This window comes from Oxyura jamaicensis, chromosome 5 (genome assembly GCF_011077185.1).
Source record: "Oxyura jamaicensis isolate SHBP4307 breed ruddy duck chromosome 5, BPBGC_Ojam_1.0, whole genome shotgun sequence".
NCBI classification, from domain to species: Eukaryota; Metazoa; Chordata; class Aves; order Anseriformes; family Anatidae; genus Oxyura; species Oxyura jamaicensis.
Window position 1 is genome coordinate 48,316,794 of NC_048897.1, and position 18,099 is coordinate 48,334,892.

At 45.3% G+C, this 18,099-nt stretch overlaps 1 protein-coding gene across 2 annotated transcripts in view; it reads right to left on the reverse strand.

Annotated features, from left to right (window-relative positions):
- Positions 1-18,099, reverse strand: part of PRKCH (protein kinase C eta) — a 115,811-nt gene that overhangs the window by 59,871 nt on the left and 37,841 nt on the right. The window contains exons 1-7 of one of the 2 annotated variants that reach the window (XM_035328472.1): positions 13,577-13,628; positions 8,131-8,281; positions 7,275-7,309; positions 5,709-5,797; positions 3,908-4,037; positions 2,850-2,977; positions 571-714 (exon numbers count right to left, since the gene is read on the reverse strand). In XM_035328472.1, coding sequence (XP_035184363.1) covers positions 571-714; positions 2,850-2,977; positions 3,908-4,037; positions 5,709-5,797; positions 7,275-7,309; positions 8,131-8,281; positions 13,577-13,613 — 714 coding nt within the window. In that variant the 5' untranslated portion in view covers positions 13,614-13,628. Of the gene's footprint in view, positions 1-570; positions 715-2,849; positions 2,978-3,907; positions 4,038-5,708; positions 5,798-7,274; positions 7,310-8,130; positions 8,282-13,576; positions 13,629-18,099 lie in introns of those variants that run through there. The other variant, XM_035328470.1, reaches the window with a different exon arrangement.

Consider the following 18,099-nt stretch of genomic DNA (forward strand, 5'->3'; position numbering starts at 1 on the left):
TAGTGCCTGCAGCAGGCTTCTGCCCACACACCCCAAAGCCTGCTGTGGTGCTAGGTGCTCAAAGATCATCCACCATCAGCCAAAATGCTCTGCCAGGGCTGACCCTCTGAGCATCACCATCTGTCCCACTTCCCTCCTCGGTTATGAATTTCCAGTGCACCATTTCATGCTGGCTTTGTGGCAAAGAAGAGAAATGAAACCCCAGTCGCATTACGTTTGAAACCACTGCTTTGTTTCTTTGAAAGGAAAAGTTTTCACATGCTCCAAGAAATGCTGCCCAAACAAGTGCTAATGCACTCACATGCAGTTTCTGGTATGGGCCCTGGCATGCAGCTGTTCTGGTTGCTAATTTTCTTCTTTTTTTGTGATACCCCACTCTTCACTTTGCTGTCAGTCTTCTTTCTCTTCCCTTTTCTCCCTTCTCTCTCTAACCAGCCTCATCACACAGGGCACCAAAAGCATAGTCCTCTGGACAATCTGTATGTCTCATGATGAAATAACTCCATATACCTTGGAGCTTCTCAAATAGGGAACATGGTATTTCCCCAGAGAGCTATGAATAACACTCACCTTTCCAAAACTGCCTTTTCCCAGTACACGAAGGAAGGTTAAGTCTTTGATCCCAAGTTTGCTCGCTGAATTTTCACTAACATTGTTGCCATCCTTTAAGCTGCCTTTTCCCTGATGTCTCAAAGTAGATCTTGAAGCCAATTTCTGTGGAGAAAAGTAAATAAATATCACCCTGCACAGAAACTGTACTTTGCCTCAGAGGTGATCGCAGGTAGGCAGCCTACCCAACGAGGGCATTTAGGAGCTGTTCAGATGCACTGAGTGGCCACTGGAACACAAAGTGCATGGGTACTGCCACCCCATACAGCTCCTGTGTGTAGCAGCCAACCTTGTCACTGTGCAGAGGTGTGCTGAGATGTCAGAGCTGGTTCCTGACCTGGGCATTTTAAATTGTAAATCCCAAGGCAAGCCTGTCTCTTTCTGCCCTCACTCCCCAGAAAAAATAAGGCAAGTGTGTAAACAAAAGTCTCCCTTCTAACATCAGAGTGAACATCATTTCTGCAGCATGAGAGGGGCTGGTGAAATCTAGAATCCAAACAGATTTCCTTTGACTCTCTTAGGTTTCTACCTGATGTGAGGGCTCTTAAGAAAAGCCCATAATGGGACCCAAACCTCAAAATAGTTTTCCTTCCCACAGCTGTGCTCCTGGTTTCCTCTACTGCCACAAATTCAAATGAATGCTTTTCTTGCCCACATCAGCAACGTGTGTCTGCATTTTCAGGAATTGCATCAGTATTAGCAAGCATTTCTAGAGTTTCTGGTTTTGCAGAATGTGAAGACCAAGTCAATCTCCAGTGCCCTCTGTTCACTGCTTTGTCAGGTATGAGTGTGCACGTAAACTAGAAGTACTTTCCTTTTTGGTGCGAACAAAGTCACAGGGACTTCTTGAGCTCCACCTTGTGACTACTCTGATGTAAAGCAAAATTCTTCCCTGCACTGGAAGCCTTCCCTTGCTGCCACAGAAATGGTAACCTTAGCCGTGCACAAAGAACCAAAACCATTCAGGATAACACCCAAGAAAAGTCCCAGATTTAAGCTTCTGAACACTAAGTGGAGCCTTTAGCTCCCAAGTAATAAGAGGAGATTGCTAAACACCAAGCACAGATTTTTATTTTCCTGGTCTCCTTTTCTTTTTATATATATATTATGCAAATCATGAATGTGAACAAGTGATGATTTTTACAAAACTAAGGAGTGTGTGCGTGGCTTGTGTTTCCGTGTAACTCTGAGAATTACTGAACCCTGAACAGTTACAGTATGAAGCAGGAAAATAGGGAAGTCTCATTTTTTATGAGCCAACTGAAATCAAGAAGGGATGCACAGCTTAATGAGCATGCTAGGTTGAGAAAGCTTGATGTGGTTGATCAGCACAGCTGACTAACAAGATTAACTATGGCTGATGATTATCTTTTGTTTTTGAGTATATATATTTAGGTGAAATAAAAATGTCTAGCATTTAACTATGGGTTATTGGGGTTTCAAACTGACTTTTCAAAACTGCTAGCAAAAAAAAAAGCTTAATGAAAACCAATTTATTATCAAATAACAGCTCTGACTTCTTGTATTGTGTATGGACATTATCACTCAAGCTCTTATACTGTGCTTTAAATTTTCCAAATACATTCAGGTACACAACAGCTGAATTTTAGGGTGCCTTAAATATTGACAGGCAGAAATTGTAACACATATGTCCCAACTCTGGCAGTAATCTCACTAGGATCCTGGCTTGGACCACAAAGACCAGAGATGATGCTATGTTGACAGCGACCTTGGATTTTAGCTGGGGAAAGAGCAGTAAAGAGTGAAACAGCTTGCCCAAAATGACTCAAAACCAGTGACAAAGCTAGGAAGAGAACCTGGGCCTCTTGCTTAGCTCTTCTTTTGCTCTATCACCAGCCACATATACAGGCAGTGTATTTGCATTTGTGGAAAAGGCTGAAGAAAGTATGGCATGAATGACATTGACTATTCGTTAGTTTGGGGTCTGATTCTCTCACTTATGCCAAACAGATGCAAGAGCCAATGGAGTTACACCACTACGAAACATAAACAAATTAATATTTATAGACTGATGCCTCCACCAGGGTAAATCTGGAGAGCAAACATCAATTTCCCACGTGAAATCATTGCCACAAGTCTCACAGAGCAACAGCCTACACATGCAGCCCACTGGCCAATGCCACTTGTCATAACTGAAGTCTGATTTCTCCTGTACACATACAAATTGGACTCAGGTGTAAACATTTACAAATAGAGAAGGAAAAAAGAAAAAGACTCACTGAATTTGGGGAAATGCTTCCTGGTTGCAGGCCCATGCATGCCAAGGTTTTAGCAAGCTCTGCTGAGTTCACCCCACAGTTCGGTGCAACATTTGCTTGGCATCGGATGTGGACGTTCATTTTACAGACTGACAGGGGAGACAGCAGGGGTGTAAAGGAAAAGCAAAGGAACAATTAGAATAACTTGGAGGGATTTATTGCTGAGAAATAACTTAGCAAAGGACTGCTCGGCTTCAGGAAATATACTGACCAGACTCTATCCTAGATCTGAACAAAAAGTGTATTTTTGCCGCTGATCTCAGCAGAAACAAGATTAGGACTCACGTAAGAGAAAAAACTCCTGAAAATCAGGTGAGCATATCCCAGACACTCCAAGTAGGGTACTATATTACCAGAAACCATTCATAAGCTCAAGTATATTTGTCAGGTATATAAATAACATTGCAGCCATGCCTTCAATTAAAATTAGGATTTATAATGCCACAGAATTAGCAACAAACTTTCCCTGCGTTTGCAAGTATCTAATTTTAGAGATATGTTGATTAATGGGAAATAAAAACTTTCCTTGATTTCACTCATGGACACACGTACGACCTCTTGTGGGAGATGAAGGCAAATGGAGATTGTTTGTTACCTATAGGACTTTACAGTTTAGATCACTGAAACAAAAACGTGGATATGTTTTGTCACCAAGTAACAGTGTGACAGCTTAGTCAACCTGTGGCAATGACCTTCTTTTCTTTGGATGCCTTTTGCTGTCTTATCTGATTAGGACAGATAAGGAATGGCTTCAGGTAAAGAGAAAACATGATGCAGGAAGCAGCAACACCCAAGAATATTTTCAACAGTGAAAGTTAAACAGAACTGTGCTGAGAGTAAAAATTTGAGTCCTTCTGGAAACCTGATATTAAAAAGTAGATGTGCATTTTTGTAACTCTTGCAAGGACTAATTTATTGCTTGTCCTTCTCTTGGTTGCACAAATCCAGCTCACACAGTGCATTGAGAGTCTAAAAATACATATGTTGTTGTGAAAAGACTACAGTAAAAAGCTGCTCACTTTTACACTGCAGGCCCTGTCGCATAATTCCCCAGAGCAAGGAACCGCAGTGGTCACAGAAAGTTGGGACTTTGTAGTTGTGGACACTGAACTTATGAGGAATGTTGATTCCAAACCTCTGTTCAGTCACCTGAGGCACCAAAAGAAAAGCAGAGATTTAAACATTCAAATACGCACATAAAACAAAGTTCATTTACATATTGACATTTAACTGCAGAACCGTGAAAATAATTCCAACTCAGAAAACATCCCAATCCATCACTTCACTGAGATTTATTGTAAGGACACTGACTGAAATCTCATTTGCAGAGAATCTACTCTGGTTTACTTGCCAGGCAGGCTGGAATATCTGACAAAGCAGATTTTAAAGAAGGCCGCCTAGGCAATTTTAAATTCTTAAAACAAACTTAGAATTAGAAAGCATGGATTACCTCATCACAAACCTATCATACTGAAGTGCCAAATATAAATTGCTAGCTACAGCAATTTGTAACTAAATAGTCCTCAAATGACTAACTTGCATACTATGTGCGAACATGTAACTTTATGTCAAACAGTTGATTTCATTACATTTAATATTGAATAGTTTTCCCAGCTCCTCCTAAAGTTCTCATTTCTTTTCTCACCCTCCTCTTTCATTTCAGGCCCACATTTAGCTTCATAGCTTGCTGTCATCCCCTTTTTAACTTTGTTCTTTTCCAACCGTGAATCTTTCAGATCTCAAAGACACCTTAGAAAAGGTTACATCAGCTAAAGGAATCCATTCCCATTTAACCTCTTCATTACTAATTTGAGTCTCAACAAGCAGCTGCTGGAAGAGTGGCAAGGGGAACCCATCGCTTAGCAAAAACTAGAGTGGCTACTGAAACAATGAGTTTCAAGCGGTGCCTCTTCACCTCTGTCTTCTTTTATAACAGTTTAGATACACTATAAACCATTCACAATGCTAAAAGGGGGGATGAGGTACAGGGATGACGACTTACTTTGTACTTTAACCTTAAGCATTTTAACTTATTTTTATTTGGTTTGGCAAGGGGTCATTTTAAGATGTCTAGCTCAGCAGTTCTGAGTCAAGAAATAATGAGGAAAGGCAATTGCTTGCATGCACTAGAAAGGTTTCTGCACGGGATACAATAGATCTACCTCCCAATTAAGAACATTTCAATTGAATTTCCTCAAAGAGTTATTAAACAATTTCCAGTTATAGAAATGAGATGCAATGCACAGTGCTGTTTTAGGTGCGGATGTTATTCCTGTCAAATACAGCCAAAACTAGCACAGAAGAAAGCCTTCAGGAACATAAGTTATGCAAGGGTTTCTTTATTACAACATAAGCAATTTCATAGAGTAAAGGTGTGGTGCAGTGACTAAATGGGCACTTAAAATTACCCAAAAAGAAAAATAAAAAGGGCAAAACAAAGAGCAGTAGTTGGATTTTAATGCCAGAGAAATCCACATTAAGAATTGGGCACCAAATTTTGATGATGACGTGGTTAATCATGAAGGAAAATTACCAAGGAAAACGGTTTGGTTTGCTATTTCTTGATGTCTTCAGATGAAGACCCTTCCTAAACTATGTGGTGGTCCAACCAGTTAGTGGAATTAACAGAAGAACAACCAGATGATATTACACAGCCTATGTAATATCATAACGGTAGGGATGCATGTCCCTATCATCCTTCCTCACTTTTAAATCCATGAATGAAGGTAGCACAGAATAGGTTCTATGATAGGAAAATGCCCAGACAATCCTGAAGGTTCACACATTACGATGACCCAAAACAACAAACATTGACTTTACCTTGAGATCGTTCTTGTTAGTATTGTTTTGGCACGTGCAAGCTGTAACAATTAGATGATGGCAGCGCTTGTGTACAACACAGGTGCATACTAGGAAATAAAAGAGGCATGCTGAAAAGAGCTTTTGAAAGACTCGGAACACATCACCCCATCAGCTGGTTTCTTTAAGGCTCACTTATATTATCAGGACACAGTTAAAATGAGAAAAATAATCAGGGTGGCTCAGAATTTCCAAAATCTCCTAACTGGAGATTTATCTACAACCCACTGCAAAAGAAATTTTGCACTGGATCATTCATACAGACTAGAAAACAGCTGCCATAAAACATGGGAGATGCAAAGAGAAACACCAGTGTAAAATGAGCTCCTAAAAATGCTGTTCTAATTATCCTGGGATATTTCACACACATACACAAACAACATTAGGGAACACAGCTCTGAAATACCACAAGCCATTCCTACACCTCAGTGGCAAAGTGTCTCCCCCGTTGGATACCCAACTGAGCGCTGCCCAGGTTAGTTTGTTAGGCTCAGTACAATGCTTGCATCTGAGAAGCTGAGTAACTGCAGCAGAACAGTGCTGTGTCTAGGCTAATCAGCTAGTCCCAATCAAGAGGACTAATTAGCCCTAAAGCACAGCAGGGCTCTCTGCAGCTCTGAGGCTGGCTTGGCTGGAATGAACTTGGATTCTTCCGCTCCAAAACCCCGCGTGCACTGTAGCCAACACTAATGGCCACAGCTACTGATTGGGCAAGGAGATTTTTGTAATGGAAAATGTGAGCTGCAGATGTGTTACAGAGTCCCACACTATTCTGTCTTGCTGAATCAAGCTTACATTCACAAGGGCCTATCAGTAACGTTCACTTTCACCCAGAGATTTTATGCAGGATACTCATTTTGTTTACATGCAGCTTCCTTTCATATCAAGACTCCAGTGCCCTATTACACAAGAAGGCTGTGTTAGAAGGCCTGGGTGACCATGCACTTGTGAAGCCAGTAGTTCTGCTACCTTACTATAGAAAAAAAGGGAAAGGAACTAATAATTAAGTGCAAACAAGGACCACATACATCTATACAGCCACTCAGCCAAAACGTGCATTTAGACAGAAGTGCTGCACCAGGCCCTGAGACTGCCCTTTGAAGTCACATCTCTAATTTCACTTTGTTTATCTACACAGGGAGAGAAAGGAAGAGGGTGGCCATTCGAGAAAGGTACTTTGTGTTTTAGTATCAGCTGGACACTGTGCTGAAGGGATGTTGGGTCTCTCAAGCCTACCAAGGTGTTACACATACTCAGTAACTTGGTGGATCTGTACAGGAGGAAAACTGTGGGTGAAACACAGCAACTGGACCCCTAAGTGTTTGCATGAGCGTGGGTGATTGTTCCTACACGCATTCAAACCACCAGACTGACAGCTGCTCTAGTGCACAGTCTTGACTGGCTGAGGAGGAAGATAAGCAGTGACTTCAGAGAAGCTTGTAACCACAGGACATCCCAGCAGCACGGGTAAGTGCTCCTGAGGCAGCACACCCTACACACACACAGTGCCCGAGCAGAGCTCCTTACCTTGACACTGGTATCCCTGCTTCCCAAACACGCCCCTGTGTAAAGCAAAACATTGAACAGACTTTAGTAGCAGTAAAGCAGACTTCTTATAGACCATTTACAGAAAAGAGAGCCAAAAGACAAGAGGATCCCAAATGACCAGATCCCTGGGGAAAAACTGCCCAGCAATAAGGGTGCAATTCAGTACTGGGGGGGTGTAAGTGTAGCAAAGCACTGCCAGGGCCAGAGCTTACAGTGCAAGGCTGTCAATGTACATGTTATTCTTCAAATTCCCCCTCACTCCAGTTTCTGAAATACTTCGTTTTATTACAACACACACCACACTTATTAGACTGATCCCAACAGCCCACACCCTGTTATTATCTCTCCCACTCCATGCTCTTTTGAGACATATATAAGTTTTTCTCCCTGCTCTGCCTACGCCCACACACATATCATCCCACACCTTACACCTCCTCTGATGGCTTTTCTGTTCTCAGATATTTTCTCTAGTTTTTCAAGCAACTGTTTTTTTTCTCATTGTAATCTCAAAACTCCACTCAAACTAACACTTGTGGTCTTTCTTTACTTCTTTTCCTGAAATAACATTTGCACTTACAAGGGAGGAACATTGTCCTATCCCCACACTCTCCCAGTTGGCTTCCAGCATCCAACCTACACATCAGCTCTGGCCTCTCTGCAGCAAATTCCAATTCGCAGCGTAAATGTACCCTGGTAGTCCTGATGGGCACGGGGAGTCACTTTAGTAGCCCTTGGTAAAGTGCTGGGTAACTGATTCAGCATCACAGATGGCATGTCAGTCCCCAAAACAGAACAGGTAGGAAGGTCCACACCACTGCTTTTGAGCGATTCTTACCAGATGAACTCCCTGCAGTGTGAGCAGTACGTTGGTTGTCGCAGGTAGGTAGCCATGAATTTGTGCCCGTTCACCTGATGCACTCGCCTTCGCATCGCCCGCTGGCGCTTCCGAGTGAGGTTCTTAAAAATTCGATCCCTCGGGAGGGTCCCTGTGCAGGAAAAACAAAAAGCAACAAAGCATTAGCACTGTTGTGCACAATTGCTGCCCCACTTTTTGCTATGGCACAAAACGCTTTCAAAGGCCATGATTACATCCCTGGTTTAGAAGTTGGATAATTAGGATCTAGCGCAAGGAAAACATCTGGGAAAGGCAACAGGGTAAGTTGATGGAAAAGGCCAAAAGCTCAAAATTACATTCTTCATCTAGAAATAACTGCTGCTTCCCATCTGCCTCTCGCTCCTCTCCCATGTTGAGACATGTCACTAACACATTGATTCATAAGGTGTAAACAGACCAGAAGCTCAAGGCTAATGAGTTATCACAACTCACATGTCTTTGGGTAATAACTTCTGAAAATGTGACTGCGTGCAACTGACTGACCAGCCCCGTGTGGTGGTGCTGAGCCAAAGCCATCACTCACTTACTGGATAGTGTTTATCCCCCTTCAGTATCCTCATGCTACGCTTCAGTATCACCATTTGCAGTGACTTTGCTGTTTGGCATGCGTCATTCTCCACTTTCTTTAAAGGGCTCATTTACCAAAGGACAGATAATATTTTATATTTCTGGAGAACAACGCACCAGGAGCTGTTGGCACTAAAAAATTCAATCACCTCAAAATTTAATGTTATTTATTTATTTTTAAAAGCGGGTTTAGTTCAGCCATATAACAATTCCTAAGCAAAGCTCAGTTTACACAAAACAAGTCACTCTTAAAACAAAGAACCGAGCCCTGGATCCAGAAAGTCATTCACATACAGCAGCAGACATCTGTCTTAAAAATCACAGCCATCTGGCTTCTGGGATCCTTGCACAGACCAAGTCAGACTCATCTGAGCTTCCCAGATCAAAGCCTCATCTGGGCCACACTTGCCTCAGAAGAAAGAAATGAAATTTGCAGTGTTCAAGTCAGTTGCTTTCCAGAGGATAGGATCAGGCCCTCCTAACAAGTGCACCCTGGGGACACATGCTGGAATCTGCTGCAGGACAGCTTGCACCAGCACACTCAGGACACCTGTTTCGAGGGCAGATTGCTGCAAGACAAAGGCCAGCTATTGCCAAACCCCTCTGCATGGATGTAATGCCACAGGAAGAGCAGGCAGTCTGTAAACTTCCCAGCCCTCTGATCGTCCCAGAGCAGCTGATCCGCAGCAGTACCCAAACACAGCTGTTACCGTACCGCTTCGTTTGCCCATAAAAAGGGGGCAGAGCATTTTCCTGCTTTCAACTAGCTTTGTTGATTAACTGCTAAAAGAAAAAAAAAAAAAAGCCATTGACCTGATCAAGGCTTGAAGTGTAAGAGTCCCACATCACAGGCATATTTCCTGGTCCTTTCTGTAAGAGTGGAGATTAGGGAAGCCGTCCCTTCAGCGCTGAACCCAGCCACTTCAAAGGGATGCAAGCCACATGATGTATTCCTCTGAGTGTTCTTGCCACACAGGTTTCGAAGCAAAGCCAAACATAAAGCTCAGTTTTTCTTTTTTTCTACTGCATTCTCCCAGCCATTTGTGCGCGGAGCCCTTCCATAGGCACCGACTGGAAACTTCATACCCAGTGACTTAACTGTGACACGGAGCTTGGCCTGACCGTGAAACAGCTTGCATTTGTTTTTAAAAGGGAATCACACTATAAATTAGGATTTTCCCATTAAAACAAAAAAGGATGTGGTATGGCTCATCCAAGCACTTAAAAAGAAACCTGCATTTTTCGCTCCCGAGCTTCAAGCAGTTGCTCAGAAAGACTAGTGTAGAAAAGCCTGCCCTTCTAGGGAAGTGCTTAAATGTGTGTTTAATTCTCACTGAAGCCAACAGGACCCAAGGGACCCCACGAACTGCCAGGCTGAATCACGTTGGTCCATCTAGTTCAGCATCCTGCCTCTGTCAGTGGGCAACCAGGAACACATGACAGCAAGATGGAGGAACCCTGCAGCTGTGAGATAATTCGCCTCTTTCCCCCACACAAGATGTCATTTTGATCTCCAGAAGTGCGAGCTGACGTGCGGAGGTTTAATATCCCTTCCAAACATTCAATCATCGCTGCGCAATTTCAATAGCCTTGTTATCTACCACGGAAAACATGGCTAAGGAGAACTTCAAGAGGTCAACCAGTTCATCCTTCTTCCCCAGAAGAGGAAGACAGTTCCTCCACTGAGCTCAAACTTCGTGTGAGAGAATAAAAAATAAAATAATAATAATAATTAAAAAAAAAAAAAACACATAAATTTCCTTCCATTTTTCTGGAATTTGCCCACCTTTAAATTCAAGTGAACTTATCCTTTGTCTAGGTGTAAGCTTACACTTAAGTGTTTTTCTGGATCAGGGCCAAAAACCTCAGCTGGCTAAGTTTTCTGGCTTGGAGCTCAGCACACACAGGAGAACTTCCAAGGAATGGAAAACGAAGCGAAGCGTTTGGGAGTGGGTGCTGAGCACAGAAGTCAATCACCGAAAGCAGCAGCCTGGTCACCAGCTTGCTTTGCACCGGCTGCTCCTTTAGAAGCCCAACAGCTGACGCCCCTAAATTCACGCGCTCTCATTTACCAGAGCTTAATGGAATTACATTCCCAGTTCAGCTCATGTAGGTCTGTTTGTCACGGTTCCCCCTGGGGACCAGCACAGGATAAAAGCCCCTTGCCATGGGCAGCCCTCACGAGGGCAAGGGCAAAGCAGCCCATGGCACTACCAAGCGGGACACGCGGTGCGGCCCGGGGCTCGGCCTGCTTGCAGACAGCCTGCAGCTTTGAAATGGTTCACAAAGGGTTATTAATATTTAAGACGTTCCTCAAATTTCATGTTTTCCCACATTACGCTGTTGCATTACCCTGTGCATTTCTCCAGGTGCAGGACTTCCAGGTGATCCTCACACCCATGCTTACGTTCATCCCACGTTAAGTTACAGCAAAGTTAGGTTTTACTAAACAGAGGACTGACTTCAGCAGGGCCCACACTACTTTCGACGTGCAGTCAGCTCTTTTGGGTATCTGCTCCCCCCATTTCCTGATGCTGTCTGGAGTGAGGATGGGAGGGAGAGCCCAGCACACCTCAGAGCAGCAGGAGGCCATCCACCAGGTGATCTGGTTGATCCAAATACACGGCCACGTCCCACAGAACAAATTCCTCCTTCAGAGGGCCTGAGCGCTCACCAACCCCTCACATCACGGCACAGAGCGGCTGAGTTCAGCCCTCCGACAACAAGGCCCAGGTGATTCTGAAATGGCTGACCACCACCAGCAGCTATCCTTACCACCAAAACCACCTCTTCCCACCAGCCAGCCCTCACCAGGATGGCAATTCCTCTGCACCCAAGCACCACATATGCCAAGCCACCCACAGCATCGCTCTCAAGAGGCCATGGGCCGAAACCAGCCACCCAGCTCTCATGCCTGCTCTCGGACAGGGTGGCCAGCACAGCCCCCATGCCTTTAGCGTCACAGGGTGTAAGGTCGCTGCAGAAGTCTTTCTGCTCACGGTCTCTGTTCTGTAGAGTTTCCTACAGAATATGGATTTTCTGCTCATGTGCTGACAGGATTTTACCAAACAAAGCGGCTCTAGACCACTTTAGGAAGACCCAGACTTTTAAAAGCCTCTAATCTCTGGTGAAGCAACAAACCACCATGAACGGTTCGGATGTCCACGTACTGCTATAAAAACAAGCAAGTAATTACCCAGTGAAGGGAGTTGTCTGCGTTGATGGTTAAATTTGGATGTCTGTAACTATGGTGTATTTACTGTGCCTGGCTATCTGTAAAAGCAACTACAAAGTCAAGTACTAAAAAGCCTCTTCCCTTTTCCTCCTCTCCACTCTGGCCTACCATGTGTTTATGCCAGTGGAAATTATGAGTGTGGAGGGAGAGGAGAATAAATAACCCACCGAGTCATCCGGGGACGGGTGCAGGCACTGGTGCCCTGCTCACCCAGCCAGCAGCGCAGTCACCCTGCCCTGCCTGCCCCTGAGCCCACCTGATCCCACCTTCCTGGACAGAGAACCTCCTTCCCCCATTGCATACTTTTAGGACAACTAAGCACAACTGCTATAATGAAGTTATTTATCCTTATTGCTCAGTGCCACTACCCACTGCTCCTTCCAGCAGTCCTGGCTGGAGCTCAGCTCCTCCTGGTGCAGGAAAGACAAAGCAAGCTCTGCTGGAGAGACACATGAATTCATTTCTCAACAAGCCTTTTTGGAACACTTTTTTTTTTAACTTATTTATTCCAAGGGTTTATTTCAGTTAAGTCCTTACAGCGGAGGTGTAACTACAGCAGTAAGACAAACGGAAGAGCTGCAGCATGAAGAGCTGTGTGGAGCCCCTGCTCGCCTCGGAGTAGTCAAGGCGTGCCAGAGCTCACCCGTCACAAATCAATCTCAGCACTGCTGCCATAACGCCGGCACTACAGAGTATTCGGGTACGCCCTGGTGCATGAAGCTTTCTAGTGTTATAGTTCAGCACATGTCAATAAAACTTGCCTTTGAAAGATATTCAAAAAGCAATGTAAAAAGCCTTAAGCAATACTGCTAATAGATTAAAACTTAAGGAAGCCTTTTTTATTAGTACCAGTATGCGTGCTATCCTGTGCTCCCCTAGGAGCATCCCAAGCAAGATCCCATCACACCGAACACCATACAGGCACGGAGTGGAGCCCAAGCACAGGACACACTAGACTGCCAAAAGCATGTGAGCAGACTGGAGGCCAGCAGCTGCAGCCCACAGCCCCTCACCAGCACCAAGGCACAAAATAACCGCTGGGATCGGGCTGACGGCCCTCCTAGCCCATGTCCTGGCAGCGAGTAGTAGGAGGGTTTATTAGGAAATGAATACAAAAACCATCACCTACATTGGAGGCGGGAAGGAAAACACACACCCATCCCTTCCAGCCATCAGTGGTGCAGGAGCTCTCTCAAAGCTTACCTAACAGCAGGCTTCTTCCTATTTACTGAAAATAAACAGAGGCTAAACCCAGATGTTTATTTTCCAAGCTGGAAAGCATGTATCTTACGAAAAAATCCCTTACAAGGACTTGGTATCAGTTAACCAGGAGTTTTATCATCACAATCCCATGGATAGTCAAAACCACAGGAAGCCTTCCTAATTAAAACATTATAAACACAACACAGCATTGAAGAAGCTGATAGCCCAACTCTGAAAGGGGAAAAGGATTCCAAAGCTATGACCTAAAGTTGTACTTCCACAGCTGACTGTTCTGCTTCCCCAGAACATGTGCTGTAGATTGAGAGCCTTTCCTTTCTCAAGGACTGCAAAGATTTCTCTTCAGTTCACCTCATACGTTACCTGGATGTGTGAATCTGCCAAAGGAAAACAGCCACATCCCCAGGAAACTTCTTAACTACACGCGTAGTGGTTCGCTTTCACTTTACATCCATGTGAGCTGCTGTCCTCCTGCAATTTCTATCAGTCTGTGCACAAAAACAGATCGGTTCAAACCCCAGTAGAGGCTTACAGCAAAGAAAACATGTGGCACATCAAACAGAGGCTAAGGCTCATGTATGAGCCAGCTGCTGCTTTCCCTCTGAAAGTGGGAGAAGTTTCGTATGAAGACCAGAGAAACAACCAGCTCGTGCTGGCAGCGCTGGGGTGTCTTCTACCAGCACTTGACATAAAAGCCACTTTAATGGGCAGTTCATCTTTTCAGATGTCAACCAGTTGATATTGTCTGAAAGAACAAGAAGGAATAATGGAGCAATTTGCTCTGACTCCAAAAACCAGGAATTTTCCCACTCGTGTGAAGCAGCATTCCCAGCAGTCTCAGAGAGGCACAGAACATACAATCATTGTTGCCCCAAGCAGAGCATCAAATCACACAGAATTGCACGCTCAAGGCAAGGCCTTTGGTCCTCGTCCACATGCTGAAGTAGGGCAGACCCCCTTCCTTGTTCTTCTGCCCGGTTTAAGACATAAGCTGGTCTCAGCTCTCACCCTCAGTGCTAAGTGATCAGCGGCATTTGAATATCGAGGCTGAATAATGATTTTGGAGTGCAGCAGCAGTGAGAACAGGATCAATGAAGTTCAATCAACAGTACTAGTGAACATAACAGCATTCAGCTACTGCTATAAATCCCATCACAAGCTTATTTCTGGAATCACACTGTGATGCCAAAGCTCTGGCAGCAACAGGAGGTGAGGAAGAGATCACGATGCCGAGCAGACACGTCTCAAGTTAGCATCAGGACCTTTGGGGGAAGTTCAATTTGCTTCGCAGTCCCTAGCACTTGGATGTAGCAGTGCAGGGACAAGGCGAGAGCTCTGCGGAGCTGGAGAGCCCAGCAGGTGGCTGCCAAGGGGCCATCCACAGGCACAGGAGGGAAGAGGGCTGAGAAATAGAAGGCAGAGCTTAGTGCTAAGGCTCAAGGAGGAATAGCTGCTTTATATCTGTTTGCTTAAGTCTTGTGAGAAAGTGAGAGTGGGGGAAGATGGCAGCTTGAGAAACTTAAAGCAACCAGCAAGGGTGTATTCTGCTACCACCTGGGGCCTACAGACCAGCTATGAATACTATACAAGTTATTTTGCATGGAGTTTTAATCATGATTGCCACACAGCTTTTCAGACACGCACAGGGCAATTCAAAAATCTGATTTTCCACATCTGCTCGTATAAATTCTGTGATTTTTTAAAATTTATTTACTTAGAAGTCTGCTTGTGGATGTTGACAGTTAGGAAGCAAGGCACCGCAGCGCGTTGTACAAGGCTGTAAAACACGATGGTAAGGCTCTGTCATTCATTTCTGTAGCGAGTAACAATGAAGAGGAAATGGGATGTGGAGAATAATGAAAGATTTCCATGAACATGAACAACCCCATGCCACAAAAGACCAGGTTCTGAAATGGAAATCATCACATGCCAGCTAGGTTGTGCTGTCCAGGGCACAGCCTGCAGAAGAGATGCCGGCTGCCAAGGAGGATGTGTTTGATGGGAAAGCCACTTCCCCGTGCTTCCCTCTTCCTCCTCTTTTCAGCCACACCACTGTGAGAAAAGGAAAAGGACAGCTCCATTTTTCACCCGTGCTTCTCTGCCAACAGCAAGAATGGTTTTTCTTATGCTCAGTTTGTCTTTCTGTCTCTACAAGTTTCTGCATTAGTTTGGAGATGGTAACCTTGTGATATTTGTTTGAAAGAGATACCAGGCTGGGGTGATAACAGCTAAGAACTGCCTCAACATGTACGAGGAGGAGATGCCAGAGGAAAAGGTTTTTAATTTTAAATTGGAGGAGGGATTTGACAGACAGCAGATACCTGGAGCACTGAACGGAGCCCTCTGGAGCCCCAGATAGGCCCTGTGACTGGAAGGCCCACTCATATCTGTGCCTGTACCCAGCAGGAGGCACACAATACCCATGTGGTGTGTAAAAGCAGGATAAATTAGTCAGGTCATACCCAGCGAGATGACAGACGGGAGCTTCCCTCCGGCTGCAGCTGAACGTGATCTTCCAGCTGCAGCTGGGCTGGGTGAAGACACCCGGCCCCAGCCCCGTGCTGCCTGCTCACGATGCATTCCCCTCCCCAGCCCCTCGGACCTGCCGGCCTGACTCCGTGTGCAAGTGTGACCCAGTCCTGTCACGCTGATCTGGGCTAGGAGCAGGAAACAACAAAGGAAACCCAAAACTGAAGCTGACCACACAACAGCAATAACTGCGTCCCCTCCCCAGCTGGGGAAAGAGCTGCACATCTGCTTGGAGTCTCAGTTTTACCATAAGATGGGGAAAATCCTCCTCCTTACTTGAAAATGTACAAATAATACTAGTACCTTGTACTTCTTACTGCATCACTTGTTAAAGACTTAACGAACCGATTCCTCTCTCTCCTCCCTTTGCCAATTATACTCATTATTATTTCCTTCTGCTTAGGCAAGTGAATTTCCATTGTAAAACCTCCTGTTAGTCCATCCCACCTATTAAACCGAAGAGAAAAATGTTGAGATGTGATTTATTAGGAAAGGAAACCATTTAAATATACTATTCATTAAAAACAGGAAAATAAAACTAACAAAGCAACTTTGATCTCTCCCATGCACCAGAAGCTCTCTGTACCGTAAATTTTAGAAGATTTCAAACTACACTGCGCTGGCTGAAGAGTACGAGTAGTACTGATGGGGTGACAGCATTAATAGGTCAAAGTTACCAGCACCTGCGCAAAATCCTTGAGAAACACATAATTGGCATGCTGGGCAAACAGCAGGGAGATCCTGAACTTTCCCCTGATCCCGACGCCTCAGGGCTCGTGTGTTGTAACAGCCAGCAGCTCATGCTCGTCAGTAGCTCCGCAGTCGGTGTTACAACACGCGCTGAGGAGGCCCTACCTACCCAGGAAAGCATGAGTTTCCAAGTGGCATCTATTTTTAACCAGATGCAGCTTCGTGCTATTTTTAAGTAGATGCTCCAGGGACATCCTTCTTCTGGGCTGCGTGACCAGCTTCGGAATCAAAATCAGCCAAGAGTATTAAAACAAGCGTGGTTACACAAGGTTTTACGCTCGAGTAAACTTGCTTAGAAGTCATGCCTTTATGTTTAAGCAATGCAGCTTTGCCAGAATGATACAGGCTCTACATCTGCCTCAAAGAAGGGGCACCAGAAAGATATTCTTTATGTAACATGAGACAAAAAGCATAAAGAAAGCCCGTTGAAATGGGAATACTAAGCAGCTCGTATCCAGCAGGACCCAAGGTCTTGCAGCAATTCGACAACTTGCAACCACGTTACAAAACACTGCAGCCATCCCTGGGATGAAACCTCAAGTTTCCTTACTAGGGGCACAGCACCTTGCCGAGGGAAAGCAAATTGTAACCAAAAGCACAACTGGAGCCTAGACAGGAAGAAATTAATTGGGAAAGTTAACTAAGTTGGACAAGTGACTTCAACACTCCCCCTTTTCTGCTGTTGGGGCTGTGCAGCAGAGATCACCGGTGCCTCAGCCTTTCCCAAGTCTGCTGGGCATTTGCTCTTTGCTCCCTTGGAGGGGTGCCCAGCACCTGAGTCACCAGCAGCGTCCCCGCAGCAGCTCCTGGCCGACTGGTCACCCAAGTCGCGCAGAGCCAGCCCGAGCGGCCCGGCCGCACACTCAGCCCTGATTGCACAGCCAATCCCTGGTACTCTCGAGATTTCCATGTGGCAGCTTGCTAATAAGTTCCCTAATTGCAACAGCCTTAAAAAGCAGGTTGTTTACCATGTCGCTCTCCCACGCAGGTTCCCACACACCACGGGCTGAGCAAAACGCCGCCGCAGCAAAGCATTTGTCAGAAAATAAATAAATTCAGCCTCTTGTGTTCTGAGCTGACTGCTGCCATGAAGAGGCTTGCCAAAAGGCAGCGCCTCTTCTCGTCAAGACAGTCCCACCTTGGTAACGCGGCGAGGAAATAATCTGTCTGCAAGTGCTCAGCCCGGCGATAGCATTTGGCTTCACTTCACAGCCCATCCAAAAGCACTCCTGCAGGTGGCACGGACCATTTCTGCTCTGCCCCACGCACCGCACCTGTCCCAGGGCCCGCGGATCATCATCATTCCCCAGAGGGATTTCCTGTAGGGCCGGGGGCCAGGTGGAGCAGTGTTCGGAAAAGACATCTGTCCCAGACAGCCTCCCGCTCGGCTAACACAGCCAGACATGACCGATCCCAGCGCCCCGTCTCTCCCCCGACAGGGTTTTCACACCGCGATACGTATTTCTCCATTTCGGAGGTACATTTCTGAGATTTCAAAAGCAGATGTCCCAAATCCACACGGCTACAGCTTGGAAAATGCTGGGTGCCACATGGAGAGGGCGTTGCTTGCCTTGGCTCGGGATCTCTGCGCGGAGGGAAGGTTTCAG